This window comes from Ptychodera flava, chromosome 10 (genome assembly GCF_041260155.1).
Source record: "Ptychodera flava strain L36383 chromosome 10, AS_Pfla_20210202, whole genome shotgun sequence".
NCBI lineage: Eukaryota > Metazoa > Hemichordata > Enteropneusta > Ptychoderidae > Ptychodera > Ptychodera flava.
The window spans coordinates 23,997,694-24,017,910 of NC_091937.1; the positions used below are offsets into that span (position 1 = coordinate 23,997,694).

At 37.3% G+C, this 20,217-nt stretch overlaps 1 protein-coding gene across 3 annotated transcripts in view; it reads left to right on the forward strand.

The window, feature by feature from the left end:
* The window catches only part of LOC139142294 (radixin-like), a 44,421-nt gene extending 25,612 nt beyond the window's left edge, over positions 1-18,809 (forward strand). For 2 of the 3 annotated variants that reach the window (XM_070712184.1, XM_070712185.1), the window contains exons 7-16: positions 232-315; positions 1,872-2,018; positions 2,758-2,854; positions 4,083-4,246; positions 10,123-10,232; positions 11,386-11,546; positions 12,000-12,092; positions 13,552-13,782; positions 14,227-14,426; positions 15,879-18,809. In XM_070712184.1, coding sequence (XP_070568285.1) covers positions 232-315; positions 1,872-2,018; positions 2,758-2,854; positions 4,083-4,246; positions 10,123-10,232; positions 11,386-11,546; positions 12,000-12,092; positions 13,552-13,782; positions 14,227-14,391 — 1,252 coding nt within the window. In that variant the 3' untranslated portion in view covers positions 14,392-14,426; positions 15,879-18,809. Of the gene's footprint in view, positions 1-231; positions 316-1,871; positions 2,019-2,757; positions 2,855-4,082; positions 4,247-10,122; positions 10,233-11,385; positions 11,547-11,999; positions 12,093-13,551; positions 13,783-14,226; positions 14,879-14,968 lie in introns of all 3 variants that reach the window. The other variant, XR_011554349.1, reaches the window with a different exon arrangement.
* Positions 18,810-20,217: the final 1,408 nt, after the last annotated feature.

Here is a 20,217-nt window from a genome sequence, read left to right on the forward strand (position 1 = left end):
ACCAAGCCAAGTGGGTGAATATACGTCATGTTTTGGTTCAATATTGCTTTTTACTGACTTGGCTGATGTGGAAGTGATACTGTCTGGCAGGAAAAGGGTTAAATGACAGTGTTTAGTTGCAGGTATGAGCAGACGATATGGTATTGTAAATGGATGTAGAGTGAAAATTAATCAATCACATTATGTACTCATATGAAATTCTTGTGTTTAATTTTTGTCACTTCTGTACAGAGTTATAGATCAACACAAACTTAGCAAGGAACAGTGGGAAGAGAGAGTGATGAACTGGTATGCTGAGCACAAAGCAATGCCCAGGTAAGGGGGGAGGATTTACATCGGTATAAATTTCCCTGGATACTACTGAAAATGCTGTACAGTTTTGCCGGTATTCTGCTGTGTTATGGTAAATGGTGACAAATCAGACAATGTTTGATGTCGGGTAAATCTTCAACAAAACTACCATAATATACCACATAATTATGTGTATCTATTCTTGTCATGAGACAGACACAAAATTTAACCCTTTGAGCGCAAAAGTCAATTTTTTGTCGCCCATATAAAATATACCTCAGTCAATTTTTGTTAGATTTTTGCCAAAATTTTGATAAAAACCTGTGGCTGATGATATATCGTGTTCATTTGGTCCAAAATTATCAGAAAAATTACAGAAAAGTTCAAAAAAATTGATAAAATGTTGCACTAAAATTTTGGTGGGAAAAAATACAGCACTCAAAGGGTTAATGTTTGGAGGGACAGAACTGCTGTTACGAAAGCAAACAATGGAAATAAAGGGAACTAGAGGTGGCCGATATTACTGATATTATAAACACCAGCATCATGGTGTGTGCTGTCATTGTGTCCCTACATCCCAGTTTAGTTATTCTGTACTCATTCTCGGTCATAAAGTTGACTTTTGTTCACTCCTGTGCCAAGCTAAGAAAACTTCTGCTCCCAGGATAAATGCAAGTTCTTTTTTGTTACATGGAGAGCTTAGGTGGTCTTGTGACCGTGATCACAGAAAATCCACTCACCCGGGTACAAGGGCCAAGTACTCTATACATATCACAAAAATATCACACACAAAGCTACCTATTTGTTCAAGAAAAAAAGGAAGCTGAACATTTGTTGTTCATAATTCAAGAGTTTCCTGGTATATTGGTAATAAAACAAGCCCTATTCATGGGTGTCATGATGAAACAGTGAGTACCAATGTGAAGTAGCTGATAAAACATACTGTTGTCGTGGTGCACTCACTCAGTGCCACACCAATAATTGTAAGGCAGTCTGACAATAGAATGTCAGCAACAGTTCCTCATAGAAGCAGAAGTACAATGCAAATTGTAATCATAACAGGTTATATTCGCATCCAGTACAATAAACTATACAAAATGTGCGTCAAAAAGTTATAAAATACATAAATGGACATGCACAGATATTTAGCCTCGCACTCAACCTCATTCCTCCTCTGTGGCTACCTCTGAACATATAAAATCCTCATATTTGAATGCGATTTTCTTGTCACATTGGATATGCAGTCCCTCAAATCTCCGTATTTCAGAACAATAACAAATATCAGTCACATTCAATTTCATTCCTTCACGAAGCAACCTCAGTAAATCCACAGGTTTCAATGTAACATCTTAGAGTGTACCGGTATTTAATCAGTGTATTCTATAATAGGTTAAAGGCAAAACAAGGAACTAACCAATTTTCGTTTTTTTCTTCTCTCTTGCAAGTGATCCACAAACTTGCAAAAGAATATACTATTACTGTTGAAGAGTTGATTGCTAACTTGGTAATATGAAGATTTTATATCAATGGCCTAATTGAACAAAAGCATATGTTTTCTGTGTGATTTCATTGCTCTACAGAGAAGATGCCATGTTGGAGTACCTGAAAATTGCCCAGGACTTAGAAATGTATGGTGTGAACTATTTTGAAATCAAGAACAAGAAAGGAACAGATCTGTTCTTGGGAGTAGACGCCCTTGGACTTAACATCTATGAACACGACGACAAGTAAGTTTGTAGTGAATGCGTGTGGTGGAAAAGAGCAGAGAATACACATCTCAAATACAGCATATTCCTGGCTTTTTGGCTTTTGCAGGTTACCCATAGATCATATGCCAGGTCTTTGTTAAGGCATAGTACCCATGGTAAATTTTACAGTGATTCCCAGATGTTGCTGGGATTCTGTGTAAAATATCAGTGCAATTATTGGAGAGGACAACAGAAAAAGAACTGCGGTTCTGCGCCGTTTGATTAACTCCCCCGCACCATAGCAGAAACACAGATATGTTAACTTCAATAGGGTCCGCTGTTCCACTGGTGTCTGTAACAGTGTTTCAGAGTTGGACGTTTCCCATCACTGTGAACTTCCTTTGCAAAGTCTTTTTTTTTGTAATGAAGAATCTAGCAGTGCTTTTCAGGTGCCCTACAAACTGATGTAGTTTGGTAGTTGAGCCTGAAAAATCTGCTCCAATTCTTGATTACAAATGAGAAGGCTTTGCAACATGGGTTCACAGAAAATAAAAACTTCAGCTTCACTCTAGACTATGAAATGAAGGATTTGCAGAACTGATGTGCAAAGTGTACAAACCATTGTTAGATTGTAGGTTACAAAATGAAGATTTTATCAATTTCACAATATCATTGCCTTGTCGTCCCTATCTGAGTAACATCATACAGCGGGGACTTATTGTGACTTTGTAACACAGACATGCTAAAGAATGATTTGAATGATTGTCTGTGATTGCAGGCTGACACCCAAGATTGGCTTCCCATGGAGTGAAATCAGGAACATTTCTTTCAATGACAAGAAATTTGTCATCAAACCAATCGACAAGAAAGCACCGGTAAGTGTTAATCCTTGTACACCATTTCACAATATATAAACTCACCCACCCTATGCACATGAATATAGAGACATACCAAGGTCTGGTGGTTAAGGGATTAACCCTTTGTCGCTTTTGAAAAATATAGTCAATTTATTTCAGATTTTTGCCAAAATTTTGATAAAAAACTGTTATGATGAGATGTGATATCTATTTGGTTGAAAATTATCAAAAAAATTACAGAAAAATTCATAAAAATTTGTGAAATGTTTCTCTCAAGTTTTGGAGGGAAAAATTAGAGCACTCAAAGGGTTAATTAAAATGGGTTTGTTGTACCGGTACTTTGATATTAATTTCCGAGCATCTATTGCAATGGCATATTTCCTGGGTTGACCTTCTGGATAATTTGACTTCCTTCAAATGTGTTACGCAGATTCTTTGGAGCCAGTTTTTAGTACACAGTCTAGTAACTGGCGTTTCTGTCTGCGAAGATTACCTTTGAGTGCAGCTTTCCTGTTTGTCAGATTAAGTGATCAACAGGCTATACAACACTCATACAAACAAACAAATAAAATCATTATGCCCTTGGTCAAGTGCCATGGATGTTTTCTTAACCCTTGTACCCCAGTTTTCCTCTGTAGAGGTCTAAAGTCATCATAGAAAACAATTGGATCGGGTCAAACCATTGTAGTGAAGGGGTTAAACCATAGCGGAAAATGCTAATATGCACTTGATCCATTTTCTCTTGGAGCGAGGTTGTCAAAGATGTAGGGTTGAGGTACAAAATAATTGTAGAGTCATAGGGAGTGTAAACAATAAAACTCTGTATGATGTGTATGTTGTACATTTCTGGAGACAGTGATTGGGTGGGAATGTGAAATTTGTTGTCGGCTGGTTCAAGTTGTGACAATGGACTCTGAATTTTGTAATATCTGACAGGTAGATTGGAAATTCTATCTGATATCCAGAGAAATCAAACATGTACACATACATGTAGAAAGATAGCCACAGTCAAAAAGAAGACAGTCCATTTACTTGGGTGCTGACAGCATTTATAATAGCAAGGATGCGATACAGAAATATATTGTGCAGATGTGAGGGCGCTTTTCCAATTGCAGTGCCTAGTGTGGCAATCAAAATGCACTATGGACATAATTATTGTTGATGTGCAGTTAATGAAAAGGATCTTGCATGTACTAGGGCAAGTAAGAACAACAATATAAAAACCATACTTTGTGGTGCTTTGCAGGACTTTGTTTTCTATGCACCCCGCCTGAGAATCAACAAACGTATTTTGGCTCTGTGTATGGGCAACCATGAACTGTACATGAGAAGACGAAAGCCAGACACCATTGAGGTGCAACAGATGAAGGCACAGGCACGTGAAGAGAAGCTGTCCAAGCAGCTAGAGAGGTGAGTGGAACAAACAACATGACTTCAGGGCTCAAAATTCACTTTTCTTCCTGATAGTAGTCCACTTGGGCTACCATTTTCTGAAGTTGGTAGCCCAGTGACAAGGTCTGGTAGCCCATGCATGTGTTCAATGAAGAATTTTTTGTTTGGGATGATTTTTTTTTATTAACTTGACAAAAAAAGTTACGATTCTGACAGTGAAGTGAATTTTCTAGTCTTTTGACATGAATATCTGCAGATTATAGCCTTAACCCTTTGAATGCTGTAATTTTTCCAACCAAAATTTTAGTGCAACATTTTGCCACTTTTTATGAATTTTTCTGTAATTTTTTTGAAAATTTTGAACCAAATGGTCATCACATTTTATCGGTTAGTTTCTTATCGAAAGTTTGGCAAAAATCTTCAAAAAATTGACTGGGATATATTTTTTAAAGTCAACAAAAATTGACTTTTTACCCTAGGAGATAGGTGGCTTTAATCAGAATTTTAGGTGAGGAAGGTTTGAAAAGTCCATTCTATGTAAAAAACGGCGCTGATTCCAAAAAAAGCAGTCTTATTGACCCCACTCAAGACAAAATTGCCATTTTGGCCACTTTTCCCTCAAAAATGGTCATTTTTGGTCAAAAACTGAAAATCACTTTTTTTTTTTTTCACATTTGGAGATCAAATGATGTATGAAAAGTTCATTCCATGTAAAAATGGGTGCTGATTTCAAAAAAAGCAGTCTTATTCACCAAAATCCAGACAAAATTGCCATTTTGGCCACTTTTACCTCAAAAAATAGTCATTTTTAGACAAAAATAACTTAAAACGATTCGTTTTCTTCGCAATAATAGATAAAACGATGTGTGGAAAGTTCATTCCATGTAAAAATGGGTGCTAATTTCATAAAAAGTAGTCTTATTTACCAAACTCAAGACAAAATTGCGATTTTGGCCGATTTTCCCTCAAAAAACGGTCATTTTTAGACAAAAACGGAAAACCTATTGTTTTCTTCACATTCGGAGATCAAATGATGTATGAAAAGTTCATTCCATGTAAAAATGGGTGCTGATTTCAAAAAAGCAGTCTTATTCACCAAACTCCAGACAAAATTGCCATTTTGGCCACTTTTACCTCAAAAAATAGTCATTTTTAGACAAAAATAACTTAAAACGATTCGTTTTCTTCGCAATAATAGATAAAACGATGTGTTGAAAGTTCATTCCATGTAAAAATGGGTGCTAATATCACAAAAAGTAGTCTTATTTACCAAACTCAAGACAAAATTGCGATTTTGGCCGATTTTCCCTTAAAAAACGGTCATTTTTAGACAAAAACGGAAAACCTATTCTTTTCTTCACATTCGGAGATCAAATGATGTATGAAAAGTTCGTTCCATGTAAAAATGGGTGCTGATTTCACAAAAAGTAGTCTTATTTACCTAACTCAAGACAAAATCGCCATTTTGGCCACTTTTCCCTCAAAAAAGTTATTTTTAGACAAAAAAACTAAAAACGATTCGTTTTCTTCACGTTTGGAGATAAAACCATGTCTGGAAACTCTGTTCCATGTAAATTCGGTGCTGATTTCAAAACAGACAGTCTTATCGACCTCACTTAAGAAAAATTGCCATTTTGGCCACTTTTCCCTCAAAAATGGTCAATTTTAGACAAAAATGACTTTACATGATTTCGTTTTTTCACATTTGGAAATAAAAAAACGCATGGAAAGTCCCTTCCATGTAAAAATTGGTGCTGATTTCAAAGAAGGCGGTCTTATTGACCCCACTCAATAAAAATTGACATTTTGGGTACTTTCCCGTCAAAAACGCCCTTTTTAGTAAAAAAAATAGCCACATCTTCATGATCTGTATTTGTGACTGTTAGTTTCGTTCCTTTCAAAATAAATGGCAAGCAATCGTCACCAGAAATTAAAACTTCTCTTTCCCGTTACATTATCTGTCTGTCATCTTCATTTTTCTCATTGTTAATATGATCACTCATCATCATCATCATCATCATCATCATCATCATCATCATCATCATCGTTGTTGTTGCTGTGGTCATCATTGTCGTTGTCATTGTTGTCGTCATCGTCATCTTCATTAGTGATATCTTGTGGTTGAATGATCTGAGCAAGAATGGTTGGCATTTGATTACCAGTAAACCAGACTGGTAGAAAAACTCCATCAACCTCTTTCCAGCCATGATCTGTAGGCTCAATGTTTTCAAGAGGATCTCGTAGATGTGCATGCTTCCATAGATATGCCACATAATTGCATCGTTTTAATTTTTGTTCAAGAACATCTTTGCATGGTGGCAGCATACTTGCATCAATTCCCTTTATTTTCCCCAGTGGACTTTCTGGATTGGTTGGTTTATATTTCATGAGAAAGATTTTCAATCTCGCCTCATTCACAGATGATAATGTTCCCTGACCATTGAGTGAACATACATATCGCTCTATCAGGTTATCGTCGTCGGCAAAGTTTATATTCTCTCCAAGAATGCCGTGTCCTTCAAGACAGAGAGGATTCTTTGCTGCTTTCTTCCATGGGTTCACCTTTCCCTGCCTGAAGAAGGGTGATGTGTAGTCACATCCTGTCAGAGCATGGTAGCCCGGTAAAGCCTTGCAAAGAACTGGGCCAATGTGATTTCCCAGTGCTGTAATATTGACATACTTTCTAGTGTTATCATTTGAATGTCCAAGATCCATCCACAGATTGGCATTGAGTTGTCTGGCATGGAACAGCAGGTTGACCATAATATCAGTGTCTGTTGCCCGGACGACAACATTCTGTCCTGGTATTGCTCTCGATAATATGTTGAGATGGTACACTAGGCGGGTAACGGCCTCCACATGTGAACATATATATTCAGGTGCCTCAGTTTGTTCAACAATATCTGTCAAAGTAGCTGTATATTGGATGCAGTGTCCCTCATGTGCAACGATAACTCTCTTTTGCTTTATGATAGATGCATAACTGTTATTCTTCCATTCTTCAATGAAGAACTTGAGAAGAGCAGTTTTAAAATTTGCTGATCTCAGTGCGTATCTGAAATCTTTCGGACGTAACTGATCTGCACCAGTGATGTGAAATGATGCATCATTTGCACCTCTCATATTTTGCTCAGCATTCTTTATACTTTTCACATAACTGTCACAGACAAAGTGAACTTCACCTGCTTGTACACTGCATATGATCCGCAGGACCAGCTCAGCCACTTTTCCAAAATTCAATGGCAGATCAGAAGGTAATGACTGGATTATAAACATTGCGTCATAGAGAATCGTGTCAACTCTTGTTGGCTGTGTGTGTCGCATCATACCTTCAAGATGTTTGGAAAGTTTATACTTTGGTGTCTTCTTCATTGTGCCATAAATGCTGGCCAAAGAGAGAGGAACTGGGGTTAGTGGCCCAGTTCTTTGCAAGGCTTTACCGGGCTACCATGCTCTGACAGGATGTGACTACACATCACCCTTCTTCAGGCAGGGAAAGGTGAACCCATGGAAGAAAGCAGCAAAGAATCCTCTCTGTCTTGAAGGACTCGGCCTTCTTGGAGAGAATATAAACTTTGCCGATGACGATAACCTGATAGAGCGATATGTATGTTCACTCTATGGTCAGGGAACATTATCATCTGTGAATGAGGCGAGATTGAAAATCTTTCTCATGAAATATAAACCAACCAATCCAGAAAGTCCACTGGGGAAAATAAAGGGAATTGGTGCAAGTATGCTGCCACCATGCAAAGATGTTCTTGAACAAAAATTAAAACGATGCAATTATGTGGCATATCTATGGAAGCATGCACATCTACGAGATCCTCTTGAAAACATTGAGCCTACAGATCATGGCTGGAAAGAGGTTGATGGAGTTTTCTACCAGTCTGGTTTACTGGTAATCAAATGCCAACCATTCTTGCTCAGATCATTCAACCACAAGATATCACTAATGAAGATGACGATGACGACAACAATGACAACGACAATGATGACCACAGCAACAACAACGATGATGATGATGATGATGATGATGATGATGATGATGATGAGTGATCATATTAACAATGAGAAAAATGAAGATGACAGACAGATAATGTAACGGGAAAGGAGAAGTTTTAATTTCTGGTGACGATTGCTTGCCATTTATTTTGAAAGGAACGAAACTAACAGTCACAAATACAGATCATGAAGATGTTATTTTTTTTACTAAAAAGGGCGTTTTTGACGGGAAAGTACCCAAAATGTCAATTTTTTATTGAGTGGGGTCAATAAGACCGCCTTCTTTGAAATCAGCACCAATTTTTACATGGAAGGGACTTTCCATGCGTCATTTTATTTCCAAATGTGAAAAAACGAAATCATGTAAAGTTATTTTTGTCTAAAATTGACCATTTTTGAGGGAAAAGTGGCCAAAATGGCAATTTTGTCTTAAGTGAGGTCGATAAGACTGTCTGTTTTGAAATCAGCACCGCTTTTACATGGAACAGAGTTTCCAGACATGGTTTTATCTCCAAACGTGAAGAAAACGAATCGTTTTTAGTTTTTTTGTCTAAAAATAACTTTTTTGAGGGAAAAGTGGCCAAAATGGCGATTTTGTCTTGAGTTAGGTAAATAAGACTACTTTTTGTGAAATCAGCACCCATTTTTACATGGAACGAACTTTTCATACATCATTTGATCTCCGAATGTGAAGAAAAGAATAGGTTTTCCGTTTTTGTCTAAAAATGACCGTTTTTTTTTAGGGAAAATCGGCCAAAATCGCAATTTTGTATTGAGTTTGGTAAATAAGACTACTTTTTGTGAAATTAGCACCCATTTTTACATGGAATGAACTTTCCACACATCGTTTTATCTATTATTGCGAAGAAAACGAATCGTTTTAAGTTATTTTTGTCTAAAAATGACTATTTTTTGAGGTAAAAGTGGCCAAAATGGCAATTTTGTCTGGATTTTGGTGAATAAGCTGCTTTTTTGAAATCAGCACCCATTTTTACATGGAATGAACTTTTCATACATCATTTGATCTCCGAATGTGAAGAAAACAATAGGTTTTCCGTTTTTGTCTAAAAATGACCGTTTTTTGAGGGAAAATCGGCCAAAATCGCAATTTTGTCTTGAGTTTGGTAAATAAGACTACTTTTTATGAAATTAGCACCCATTTTTACATGGAATGAACTTTCCACACATCGTTTTATCTATTATTGCGAAGAAAACGAATCGTTTTAAGTTATTTTTGTCTAAAAATGACTATTTTTTGAGGTAAAAGTGGCCAAAATGGCAATTTTGTCTGGATTTTGGTGAATAAGACTGCTTTTTTTGAAATCAGCACCCATTTTTACATGGAATGAACTTTTCATACATCATTTGATCTCCAAATGTGAAAAAAAACAAGTGATTTTCAGTTTTTGACCAAAAATGACCATTTTTTGAGGAAAAAGTGGCCAAAATGGCAATTTTGTCTTGAGTGGGGTCAATAAGACTGCTTTTTTTGGAATCAGCGCCGTTTTTTACATAGAATGGACTTTTCAAACCTTCCTCACCTAAAATTCTGATTAAAGCCACCTATCTCCTAGGGTATTTGGCGTTCAAAGGGTCAAGGAACTGGTATATCATGTGTAGTGGACAACATTGGTTCTCTTGTCTGTCAATATGCTAAGAAAATATTGATGATCATCAAAGAGTCGCCTGTGCTTCAATTGATGGATTGTATCACTATATCTAGAAACAATAATACAAGGAAATGTATCTAACATTGCAAAGTCAGATCTCATCATTACAAATGAGGGCTGTACCTAGGGCTAAAGGGGAGAGGGCAAGCTTGGTTGTTGGATAAAGATTCTTTGCATATGGATTTTAACATGTTCAATATGTAATTTATTCCTCTGCAGAGCACAGCTGCAGCGGGAGAGAGCAGCTCGCGAAGAAGCTGAGCGTGAGAAGAGAGACCTAGAAGAAAAACTTAAATCATTTGAAGAGAATTCAAGGAAAGCTCAAGAAGGTAAGATTTGTTCAGATTTCGTGGAGACTTGATTGTGGAGTCAAAATAACAGATTTGGTGTGTATCTTGTCTTCTACCCTAAGATGGATACAAAAACAAATCCTACACTGTATATGGTTTCCAATGTAAATCATCAACCCTTCTGCTACCAGACCCGACACCTAATACCTGCTATCCTGACAAATAAGTTACAGAGCAGTAAAGAGCCAAAACCACTTTTCATCAACTTCGCATGTCTCACATACAATAGGGTGTGCATGTGTCAGCTGTGCAGTTTGATTTCCCTTAACCTGTTCACCCCCAATTCTCAGTAAACAGATCCACAATCACCATTGATAACAATGGGCTTGGGCCAAACCATGGTGATGAAAGGGTTAAGAGCTGCCCTATACATTGAGGGTGTGCCACTTGGCTGGCAATCATATGTAGGCATTACTTAATTGTACTGACTTTAAAAGGTGAATGGCCCTTGAATGCCAGTATCTGTGCACCTGGAAGTCTGTACAATATCCAGTTACTTGACATGATTAAAGTTCACATCTGAAGGCCAAGTTTCATCCTAGATAAGTCAGTGTTATTATAGAATGAGTTCTGTTTACAGCATTGGCACGGTTACCATCTGAGAAGCACTGTGCAGACTTGAAGTGTTAAAAGCTGGCATGGTGTTTCAGTCACTGTGCTTAATGTGAAGTCTGCTAGAGTACAGCAGTTTGTGCATCTTGAGTCACACTGTCCGTTGTGACCTGAGCGTAAGAACTGCAACAGCCATCGTCTATGCATCAGCAAAATCTCTATTTTCTACTTTTCCCAAATGATATTCCCAGATTTCCCAAATGAATGAAAAATGCCAGCATTTTAGTCCCAGAATAACCTGTGAGTCTCACATCTCAACACAGGCTGAAAATTTCCATAGGACTGGAAGTTACAGCTTTCGGTCTGTGTTATTCTGTTAAGAAGTCCTTGTAAATATTAAAACATACAAGACATGTTTAAGTTCAGAATTCCAGATTTTTTGTGGTGTGATTTCATTTTGACTTCAGACCAAGCCTGCTCAAACACCACCTTGACCCTTGTGTGATTCATGAGCTTGACATTAGAACAAAGTATTTTATGCATCATGTCTCACAAATGGAATTCACTATTGCTCTCACAGAACTTGACAGAGCCCAGCAGGCTCAGCAGGAACTGGAGGAGAAGAGAAGGAAGGCGGAGGAGGAAGCCGCAGACTTGGAGAGAAGGAGACAGGAGGCTGAGGAGGAGAGAGCTCGCATGGAAGCCTTGGCCAAGCAAGAACAAATGGAGAAAGAAAGCATTGTAAGTTTTCAGTTTGTGTGGCAGCTGTTTGCATTTCCTACATCTTAGATTTACAACCATCATGATCATTTATAGTCAGAGACTGATCTAATTGATCTGCCGTTTTTCAATATTGACTGACCATTTCTTACAGAACAATACCATCTTTTAACCTGTTTTAACCTGTAAATTGGTCCATAGTCTTAGGGACCTCCAAATACTGAATGGATTTGCCGACCCCTGAAAGTCATTTCAAATAATATAGGAGATTAGTATAGAAAATGTTTACTTAATGATATTTACATGTCATTAGGTGTGCATTTAATGACCATAGAGTTTGTTTTCACCTCTGACGCTTTCATTTTCTGATGAGCAAAATGCTTAAGTGTTTTATTTTCAAGGCAGAAACTACTTTTATGTTTTACACATCAGTTGATGTATTTGTCTGGCTATTTCCGCCTTGTAACTTTGTAGGAAGCTGAAAGATTACAGAGAGAAGAACAAATGCGTGCTTTGGAAGAGGAAGCTGCCAGAAAGGCAAGGGAAGCTGAGGACCTGCAGAAAGAGGTACAGTAATTTGGAAAAATCAAATATCATGTTACTGAATTATTTTATGTTCTGTGTGTGTTACGTAGTTGTTTTTTAGCAAGTTTTATACTTGGCACCTTCAGATAGAGTGCTGGTGATGCTGTCACAGAAACATTGCTTGTCCATAATCCTTTCGCCTCAAAATCGGTCACAACAGACAATTGTTTTGTCATGGCAAAGTCAGTCGGACATCTGTCACAGAAAATGGGGTTAAGGTAGCTAAATACCTTTTAGACACTTTCAGATTTTTATTTTTTTCTCAATTGAACAAGTCCCAAACCCCAATAAAGTATACATTTTCTGAAAGCCCTGATATAGAGCTATCCGACCAAGCACAGTACACGATCATTATTTGCATAAAAGTCACGTGACAAGCGTTTTGCTGAAGCTTCAAAAAAACGGTTTTTCCCGCCTTATGCAAACACGCTGCAACATTTCCAGTTAGAATTTCTTCATTGACAAGCCTTGACAATATCCTTCAAAACCGTGTCTGCGATTTTTTCCCGGAGGCTCCATTCAAATTATATGGCGTGATAATTAAAATTCCTTGAAAAGCACCTTCATCTAACACCTTTAAGAGCGCATTAAAAAAAAACAAAGGCATATAAAGAAAATCCCAGACACGGTTTGGAAAGATATAATCAAGGCTTGTCAATGAAGAAATTCCAACCGGAAATCTTCCAGTGTGTTCGCATAAGGCGGGAAAAAGCGTTTTTTGGAAGGTTCAGCAAAACGCTTGTCACATGACTCCTATGCAAATAATGACCGTGTACTGTGCTTAGTCGGATAGCTCTATATCAGGGCTTTCAGAAAATGTATACTTTATTGGGGTTTGGGACGTGTTCAATTGAGAAAAAAATAAAAATCTGAAAGTGTCTAAAAGGTATGTAGCTACCTTAAAAGGTCAAAGGAAATGTCAGAGAAAGGTGAAAGTTCATCAGTATGTTCTCATCCATTGGTGTAGGTGAATTGACACGTACAAACCTTTCAGATGTAGCTGTCAAAATAAAAAGTTTGCATTAACGTGTTGAATCCCAAGGAAGTGATATTTATTGTAACAAAATCTAATACAACCTTTACTATATCAAAGGATGGTTTAACCCGTATTCAATCACTGGACGATATAAAGTTGAATAAATGTGAAATTTTTGATATATTTAGTTTTGTAAGTCATGCACTCATAGCATCTGAATATTCTGAATTGTATGTTCATTTTCTTTAACCTGTTCACCCCAATTGGCTGTAAACAGGTCCTTGATCACCATTGATTACAATGGGTTTGGGCCGAACCATAGTTGTGACAGGGTTGAAGTTCAACAATTACCATAATGTGTTAGTGAATGTTGTGAACTTGAATTTCTCACATTTGTTTAGATCCACTTACAAACAATACAAATCAATGATTGTATGTTCATTGACTCTTTCACACACCTTGCAGTTGGAGCGTGCTGCTGAAGAAGCCGAGAGGCAGCGTATTGCATACCAGGAGGCTCTGGCCACCCCAGCCATCCTACATGTCAGCGACAAGCATGAAGACGAGGAGGACGAGGCAAATAAGGAATACAGCGGACAGGATTTGGCGTCCGAGAACGAAATCGCGGAGCTTGAAGCAGAGAAAGAGCGCATCACTCAGGCGGAGAAGGATGAGCGTATGAAGGAACAACTGAAGGTAGATGTCATTTTCTAAACCTCTCGATGAAGGACTGCCCACTTGCAGCAAGCAATTGCTTCTGGTTGGCTTAGATTTCCATTCAAATTGTAGTTGACATACATGTATTCAGTGTTTGCACGACTCTATTGCTTTGATAGGAAGTTTTCCAGACCGTGCTCACTGCCCATTATACTTATCTGTTAAGTGACAAAGTTAATAGGAAAGGACTTGCCCAAGCAATAATTTGGTCAAAGTTTTTACTCTGAAGGCCATTACTTGGTTCAGTTTATAGCTTTTGACCTCTTAGCCAGACAGTCAAGTTGTCCTTTTCACAGCCAGTGATTAGTGAGATGTATGACTTGACCACTTGACCAGGCTACCAGTGATTGGTCAAATGGTTGACTTCCTTCCAAGCGATTGGTTAATGCCTCAACTTTGAACCAATGCCTTGCCTTGTTACAGGAGCTGAGCAGCCAGCTCAGTGAAGTGAAACACGAGGAGAAAACAACTCACATGGACAGGCTTCACCAGGAAAATGTCAAGGCAGGCCGTGACAAATACAAGACATTGAAACAGATCAGATTGGGAAACACCAAACAAAGAATTGATGAATTTGAAGCCATGTAGATATAATCTTTATATGTTGCAAGTTATTAGCAAAGGTGAGTGGAATTTGAAGCAATGTAGATGTAATATTTATATATGTCATAAATTTTATGCATGTGATGGCTAGTATAAGTGGATTATATCGTGTAAGGTAGATGCTTTTCCAAAGTTAGAGACTGAAACTTTTGCTCAATTGTTCTTCGATGAAACTCTCAACAATTCTTTTACCAAATCAAGAATAAAAATCGGGGGTCACCGTGCAAATTTTGGTACCTGAGAAACAAAGTACCTAAATTTTTCTGATATTTGAAATTCAAAATAGCCGCCATCGCTTAGTTAATTCCATGAGAAAAAATTAGTTTAAATTTCTGAAAAACTGAGTGGGTGGAAATATTTCTTGCGCCAAGAGCTTAAAATGAGCCCCCACAAGTTGTAGATCAGAAAAGAATTGTTAGAAAATTAAAACTCACAATATCTGTCAGGAGGCGCATCCTACCTTACTGCAATAGCTTTAACCCTTTCACCCCCAGTTCCCTGTATACAGGTCCAACTTTACCATAGAAAATAATGGATTTGGGACAAACCATGGTGATGAAAGGGTTAAACACAATCCTGATCTAGTCTTCAACAAATTGCTGCATGATATATCAGCAGCATTGTACATTTTGCTGAGTCACAAATTTTTCACCAATATATCAACAGTGATCTGATAATGCCCTCTGTATATTGGTTCATTTCTTTGCCTTTCTCGGTGATGGCAATGTGTAAATTTATGCATGGGGATAATTCTCACAAACGGTGACTATGTGGCTTCTGATATACTGTGAGCTGCCTAAAAATTTATGACTTTCCTCGGTTGGAACGTATATGGCACTTTGGAGCTGTAGTGAGTGGTGATTTAAAGGTCGTTGTTACAAGACAGTGCGTGGTGTTTAAGGTGGTTGTTACAAGACGTGTGCACCCGATGTGAAAATTAGATAGTGTAACACAGAAATATAAAGTAACAGCTTATGTGTTTACATTTTCAGTCTGGGAAAGACATTAAGGTAAAATGCGCCTTGAATGTAAAAGACTTTTGCTCAAACTTTCCTCAAAGAAACTTTTAACCATTCTCTTACCAAATCAACAATAAAAATTTGGGGTCACCATGCAAAGTTTGGTACCAGCGAAACAAATTACCTAACATTTTGTGATATTTGAAAGTCAAAATAGCCACCATCCCTGTGTGAACTTTATGGTGAAAAATAAAATTTTGGATTTTCGAAAAAGTAAGACAGTGAAAGTTTTCCTTTCTTCAAGAGCTTTAAAATTAGCCCCCATAAGTGGTAAATCAGAAAAGAACTGTAAAAGTTTGAGAGTCCGAATATCTGTCCCCGAGGCACATTCTACCTTAACATTCATGACGGCTATACATATTCATATATTTCCACACACATTAAAGTTTACTGTGTTGTGAAACACATTAGTAAAACACTTTGCTTAACCCTTCCTTTCTTCTTCCCTTGCAGATAAATTCTGAATATTTGTGAAGATGGAACTGTGTCTCCTTCAGTCACATGTTCACTCATGCTACGTTCAATTCATACTATACACGATGGATATTGAATACATTGTATATTAAATACTTACATAAACTTTAAACCTGCAAAATCGGGAAGAAAAATACCGGAAAAAAATGTATTTAGGTTATTAGAGGGAAGAGAGAATTCCCTCTGTTCCGTATTCCCTGGATTTTGGAAGTGCGTCATCATTTTCCCACTGTGGGCGATTTCACTATGCGGGGAATAGGGTTGAAGGGTTTTCAAGCATATCATATTTTGCCAGCTGGGGTTAACAAACAATGAGAAAAAAAATACAGCAATGATGCTGAAATCTGTTGTTTTTGATGAGCAAAACTGTCGTTTTAAAGTTCTGCGGTAAGATTCGCCACATGAGCTAGCTAGATATATGTGCTTCATAGCAAATTGGCAGGGACATAGTGTCCCGAAAATATGGATGATTTTGTGTGAGAAAAAAAAAAGTATTACTATTTCATTTTGAGCATTTGTATTTTGTAGGTAACTGATTCTTATAATTTTTGATAATATACGAGAAATGCCTAGTGACGGTATGTGTATAAAATTAGCCAGATTTCTTTTTACTCTCTATCTACCTACCTTTGCTAACGTTGTTTCTACGGCAAGAATTGTAAAACAGTCTCTAAAAGGTGCTAAGTTGATCAGAGCTCAGTCATTGATGGCATGTATAACGGAAACAGCAGTCCGTACATCCTTAATGTGGCCATAATGTGTAACTGGGAGGCAGATTTACTCAAAGACAGTACTCTTTACTTATAGTGATACAAATTAAAATATTTAAAAAAAAAATTAAAATGCTGCCACCGGAGATATTTTGCTCAACTATTCTGGGGGTCTTGCAGTGAGATTAGTTTGAAATGATTGAATATCAGCAAAACAAGCGTGAGTATGACCCAGCAATGAGTGATCTTTGGAACTATAGAAACAAAGTTAGCAATGTGTATATTCTAACAATAAGCTAGAAGGGGGTTGGTTGGTTTCGGTAGACAATCTGTCACCAGCTGTGAAATATTCTGAGTATATTATAGAAATTGATACGCTGACGTTGATGAACTTTACGCAGTAATTGCTAATTATTTACTTTTCTCTGGACATATTGCTGGAAACGTTTTTATTATAAACCAATGAATGAATGCATACTGTTGGTTATTTTGATCTAAGCAGTTATTGTTGAATTTGTTCTTTGCATAATTGCTCGCTCAAGTTTTCTGTATTAAAAAGACATTTAAACCATTTGAAGGAACGTTTGTCCTGTAACATTTTTGCCGTTATTAGAATACAGCCGTGTGTGATCAACAGAGCAAGGGCTGAGCTAAACTAGCGACAAAAAGTTCAAAGTTAGATAGTGCAGAGTATTTCCCTTTTTTTTGTAAAATTTTGTGATATCCCAATCTCTACAATACTTGCCAGACAGCGTTACTCTGTTTATTTGCCTGTACATGAAGCTGTTTTGAAATAGCCGCACAAGTCCGAGTGAGTGGACGCAACCAAAGAGGATTAGCTAGGGGCATAACCCTGACCCTAATGACTCCCTAGGTTAGCTGTGATAAGTGCAAAACACCTGCTGCGTCCATAACTATTCTTCCTTGCCGACTTAGCTTTACCAACAGTAATTTTTTAGCCTAGGTCTCTCACATGCTAGCACTAAGCGCACCACATAAAATTAAATGAACTTAATATTGCTGCAGGTCTCAGAGTACCAACATAAGTTATATAGAGTCAAAGTGTCTATGAATGGGCTCTGGATGTGTCCCGACTGGTCGCTTTCCCGGATATGGAATGCCGACTCTTTGTCATTTAAAAGACCCTTATTAAAATGGCCCGAGTGTTTATCAAGGAATATTTCTCCGGAAAGGGTTCAAGTCTGGAATACAGGTCCGGAGAAACTAGCAGTGTAAGTTAGGAAACTGTGAGCATAATTGCCATCTTCAACATGCAGCTTTGTCTAGCATATGTGAATATGGATGAACTACTTACTACATTCTTGGTCATGTTAACCAGAAAGGGGCATGTGTATGTGTGTGTGTATGAAAACTAGGCTGTTTTTTGTTGTGTACTAGTATGCTGTAGTTATCCTGGCAAAATACACACATTGTTTTTCAAGCCTTTGACGCCTTTGCTTTGATGGACACTGTGTCCACGTTGAATGTCAGCAAGATAGGAAATTTGATCAGCGCCAAGGTCGTATGGTTAATGCATGCATACACAAGACAGATCAGTTTCAGAATATTGCAACTGAAGAGAAAAACTCCTGTTTCATCATATGCTAACCGGGTACTCGGTCATGTATAACACCAAGTGACTGAGACTTGCCACTGTTTAAACAGCAATTCTGAGGAAAAACACTGCAAATCCCCATACATAGAGCAGAGATTTCATATAACCCTTGGCAATGGATACAGATACAGTACCCACTTTCAGTTTTGTATCAGTTCAGCTCTGTGAAAACACTTATCTGTATGATCCTGAAACCAAACCCAAACTATAACTGTATTTAAGGTACATGTATTCAGTGTGTCTTTGCATTCATACAGGATTGAACCTCCCCTAAAATTCATCATCATTCTCTGACCAAATCAAGGGCAAAGATTATCAGTATACCAAAGTTAAATGAATGCTAGGGGTGGTTCAGTCCTCTGTGAAACTCTTTCCAACAATTTTAGTCGCTTTTGAGACACAGATGAATTCTTGTAACTCAGTACGGACTTTATTACACAATGAACATTTACTATTACTGCAGCAAACACTTAAAATTGACCATTTTGTCCTTTGCTTTTGTTATCCTAGCTATACCATACCTAGAATATTTTTGACAGAATATAATTCAGCGGTTGGCAATAAATTCTGATCTCTGAAATCAAACCAGTTTCCCTGTGTGTTTTTTTGAAGCTCCCTTTAACTCTCCATGCTCCCTTTCACTCTCTCTGCTCTCTCTCTCTCTCTCTCTCTGCCTACATCTACCTACCTACATGTATATATTGTCTGGTTGCTATATTGTTATCATATATACAGTATTATATATATATATATATATATATATATATATATATATATATATATATATATATATATACACACACACACACACACACACATGTATATTTATTTAGTGTGTACGTGCACTCCAAATGATAAGATAACAGAGTGATTCACATCTGCGGACTAATGATTTGTTTTGGAACAAAGATTGACCCAAAGTTGGACAGTCAAATTTTGTGATTAGTGATTCCCTATGGCCTGATGACCAAATGTGTCTGTTGACACACGATTATTAATACATACACATCGCCAACAATGAACATTTGCAAAGAAAAAGTGGCAAAGTATCTACTGGTACACATCGTTGACTTTCCATTTTCTTAAATTTTCTAAGTAATACCATTGCTACACAGACAAACTGTACACTGACGTACTCCTAGCACTCTAGAGAGGCTGGTGTGTTTGTCATCCGTTAGACTCTCACAGTGCCTCGCTGGCTCATGTCTATTTTCTGGACAAATTTAAAATAAATCCTTTAGATTGACAATCTGCACTCTACCCTAACATTCATTCATTCATTCATTCATGGGATGAAATAAAGATAAATCATAGATGAATTAGCACTGTATCCTTTGCATGTGTCATTGTTTTGTTTCTACCATTTCCAATGTCAAAACTAAGGAAAGTCTAATTAATGTTGTTCCAAAAAAGAAGAAAATTCATAAAATTGTATGCATGTGATGAAGGAAAATGTATTGGCACTACATGTAATATGATAGAATATTGTCCAAAATACATCTCAATATTTAAGAAGACTAAAAGTGTATTCAAATGTTGCATATGTCCTTTTCTTTTTATCCCTGTTATTTCATTTGTATGTGCCCCATTGCCCTGAATCTAGACTTCAAGCTACATAAAGTAATATGGACACAGCAAAATATTGATGGTCTCATCAGCATATTAACCATACTTTGTGTAACTATGTTAAAAAATGTATTGATAAATCCGATAAGAAGAATACATAATAAACCATGTCACATTCTTGTCTGTAATAAAGCAGAAATACTGTTGAAGATGGAACTATTTTAATGTTCTAAATGTTTCCAATGTGACTACAGGCATGTATAAAATCCAATCGTGGACTTCCAGACATTTGTAAGTATTTTCTGTCTGGTCAAATGCATTTGCACGATCTCTTGAGTTTTCTTCCGGGCAAATATACTATATGAGAGCGCCATCAGTGTTCGCTTATAGAATATCGTTTGTTTTACATGGTGTTGGGCAAGCAAAT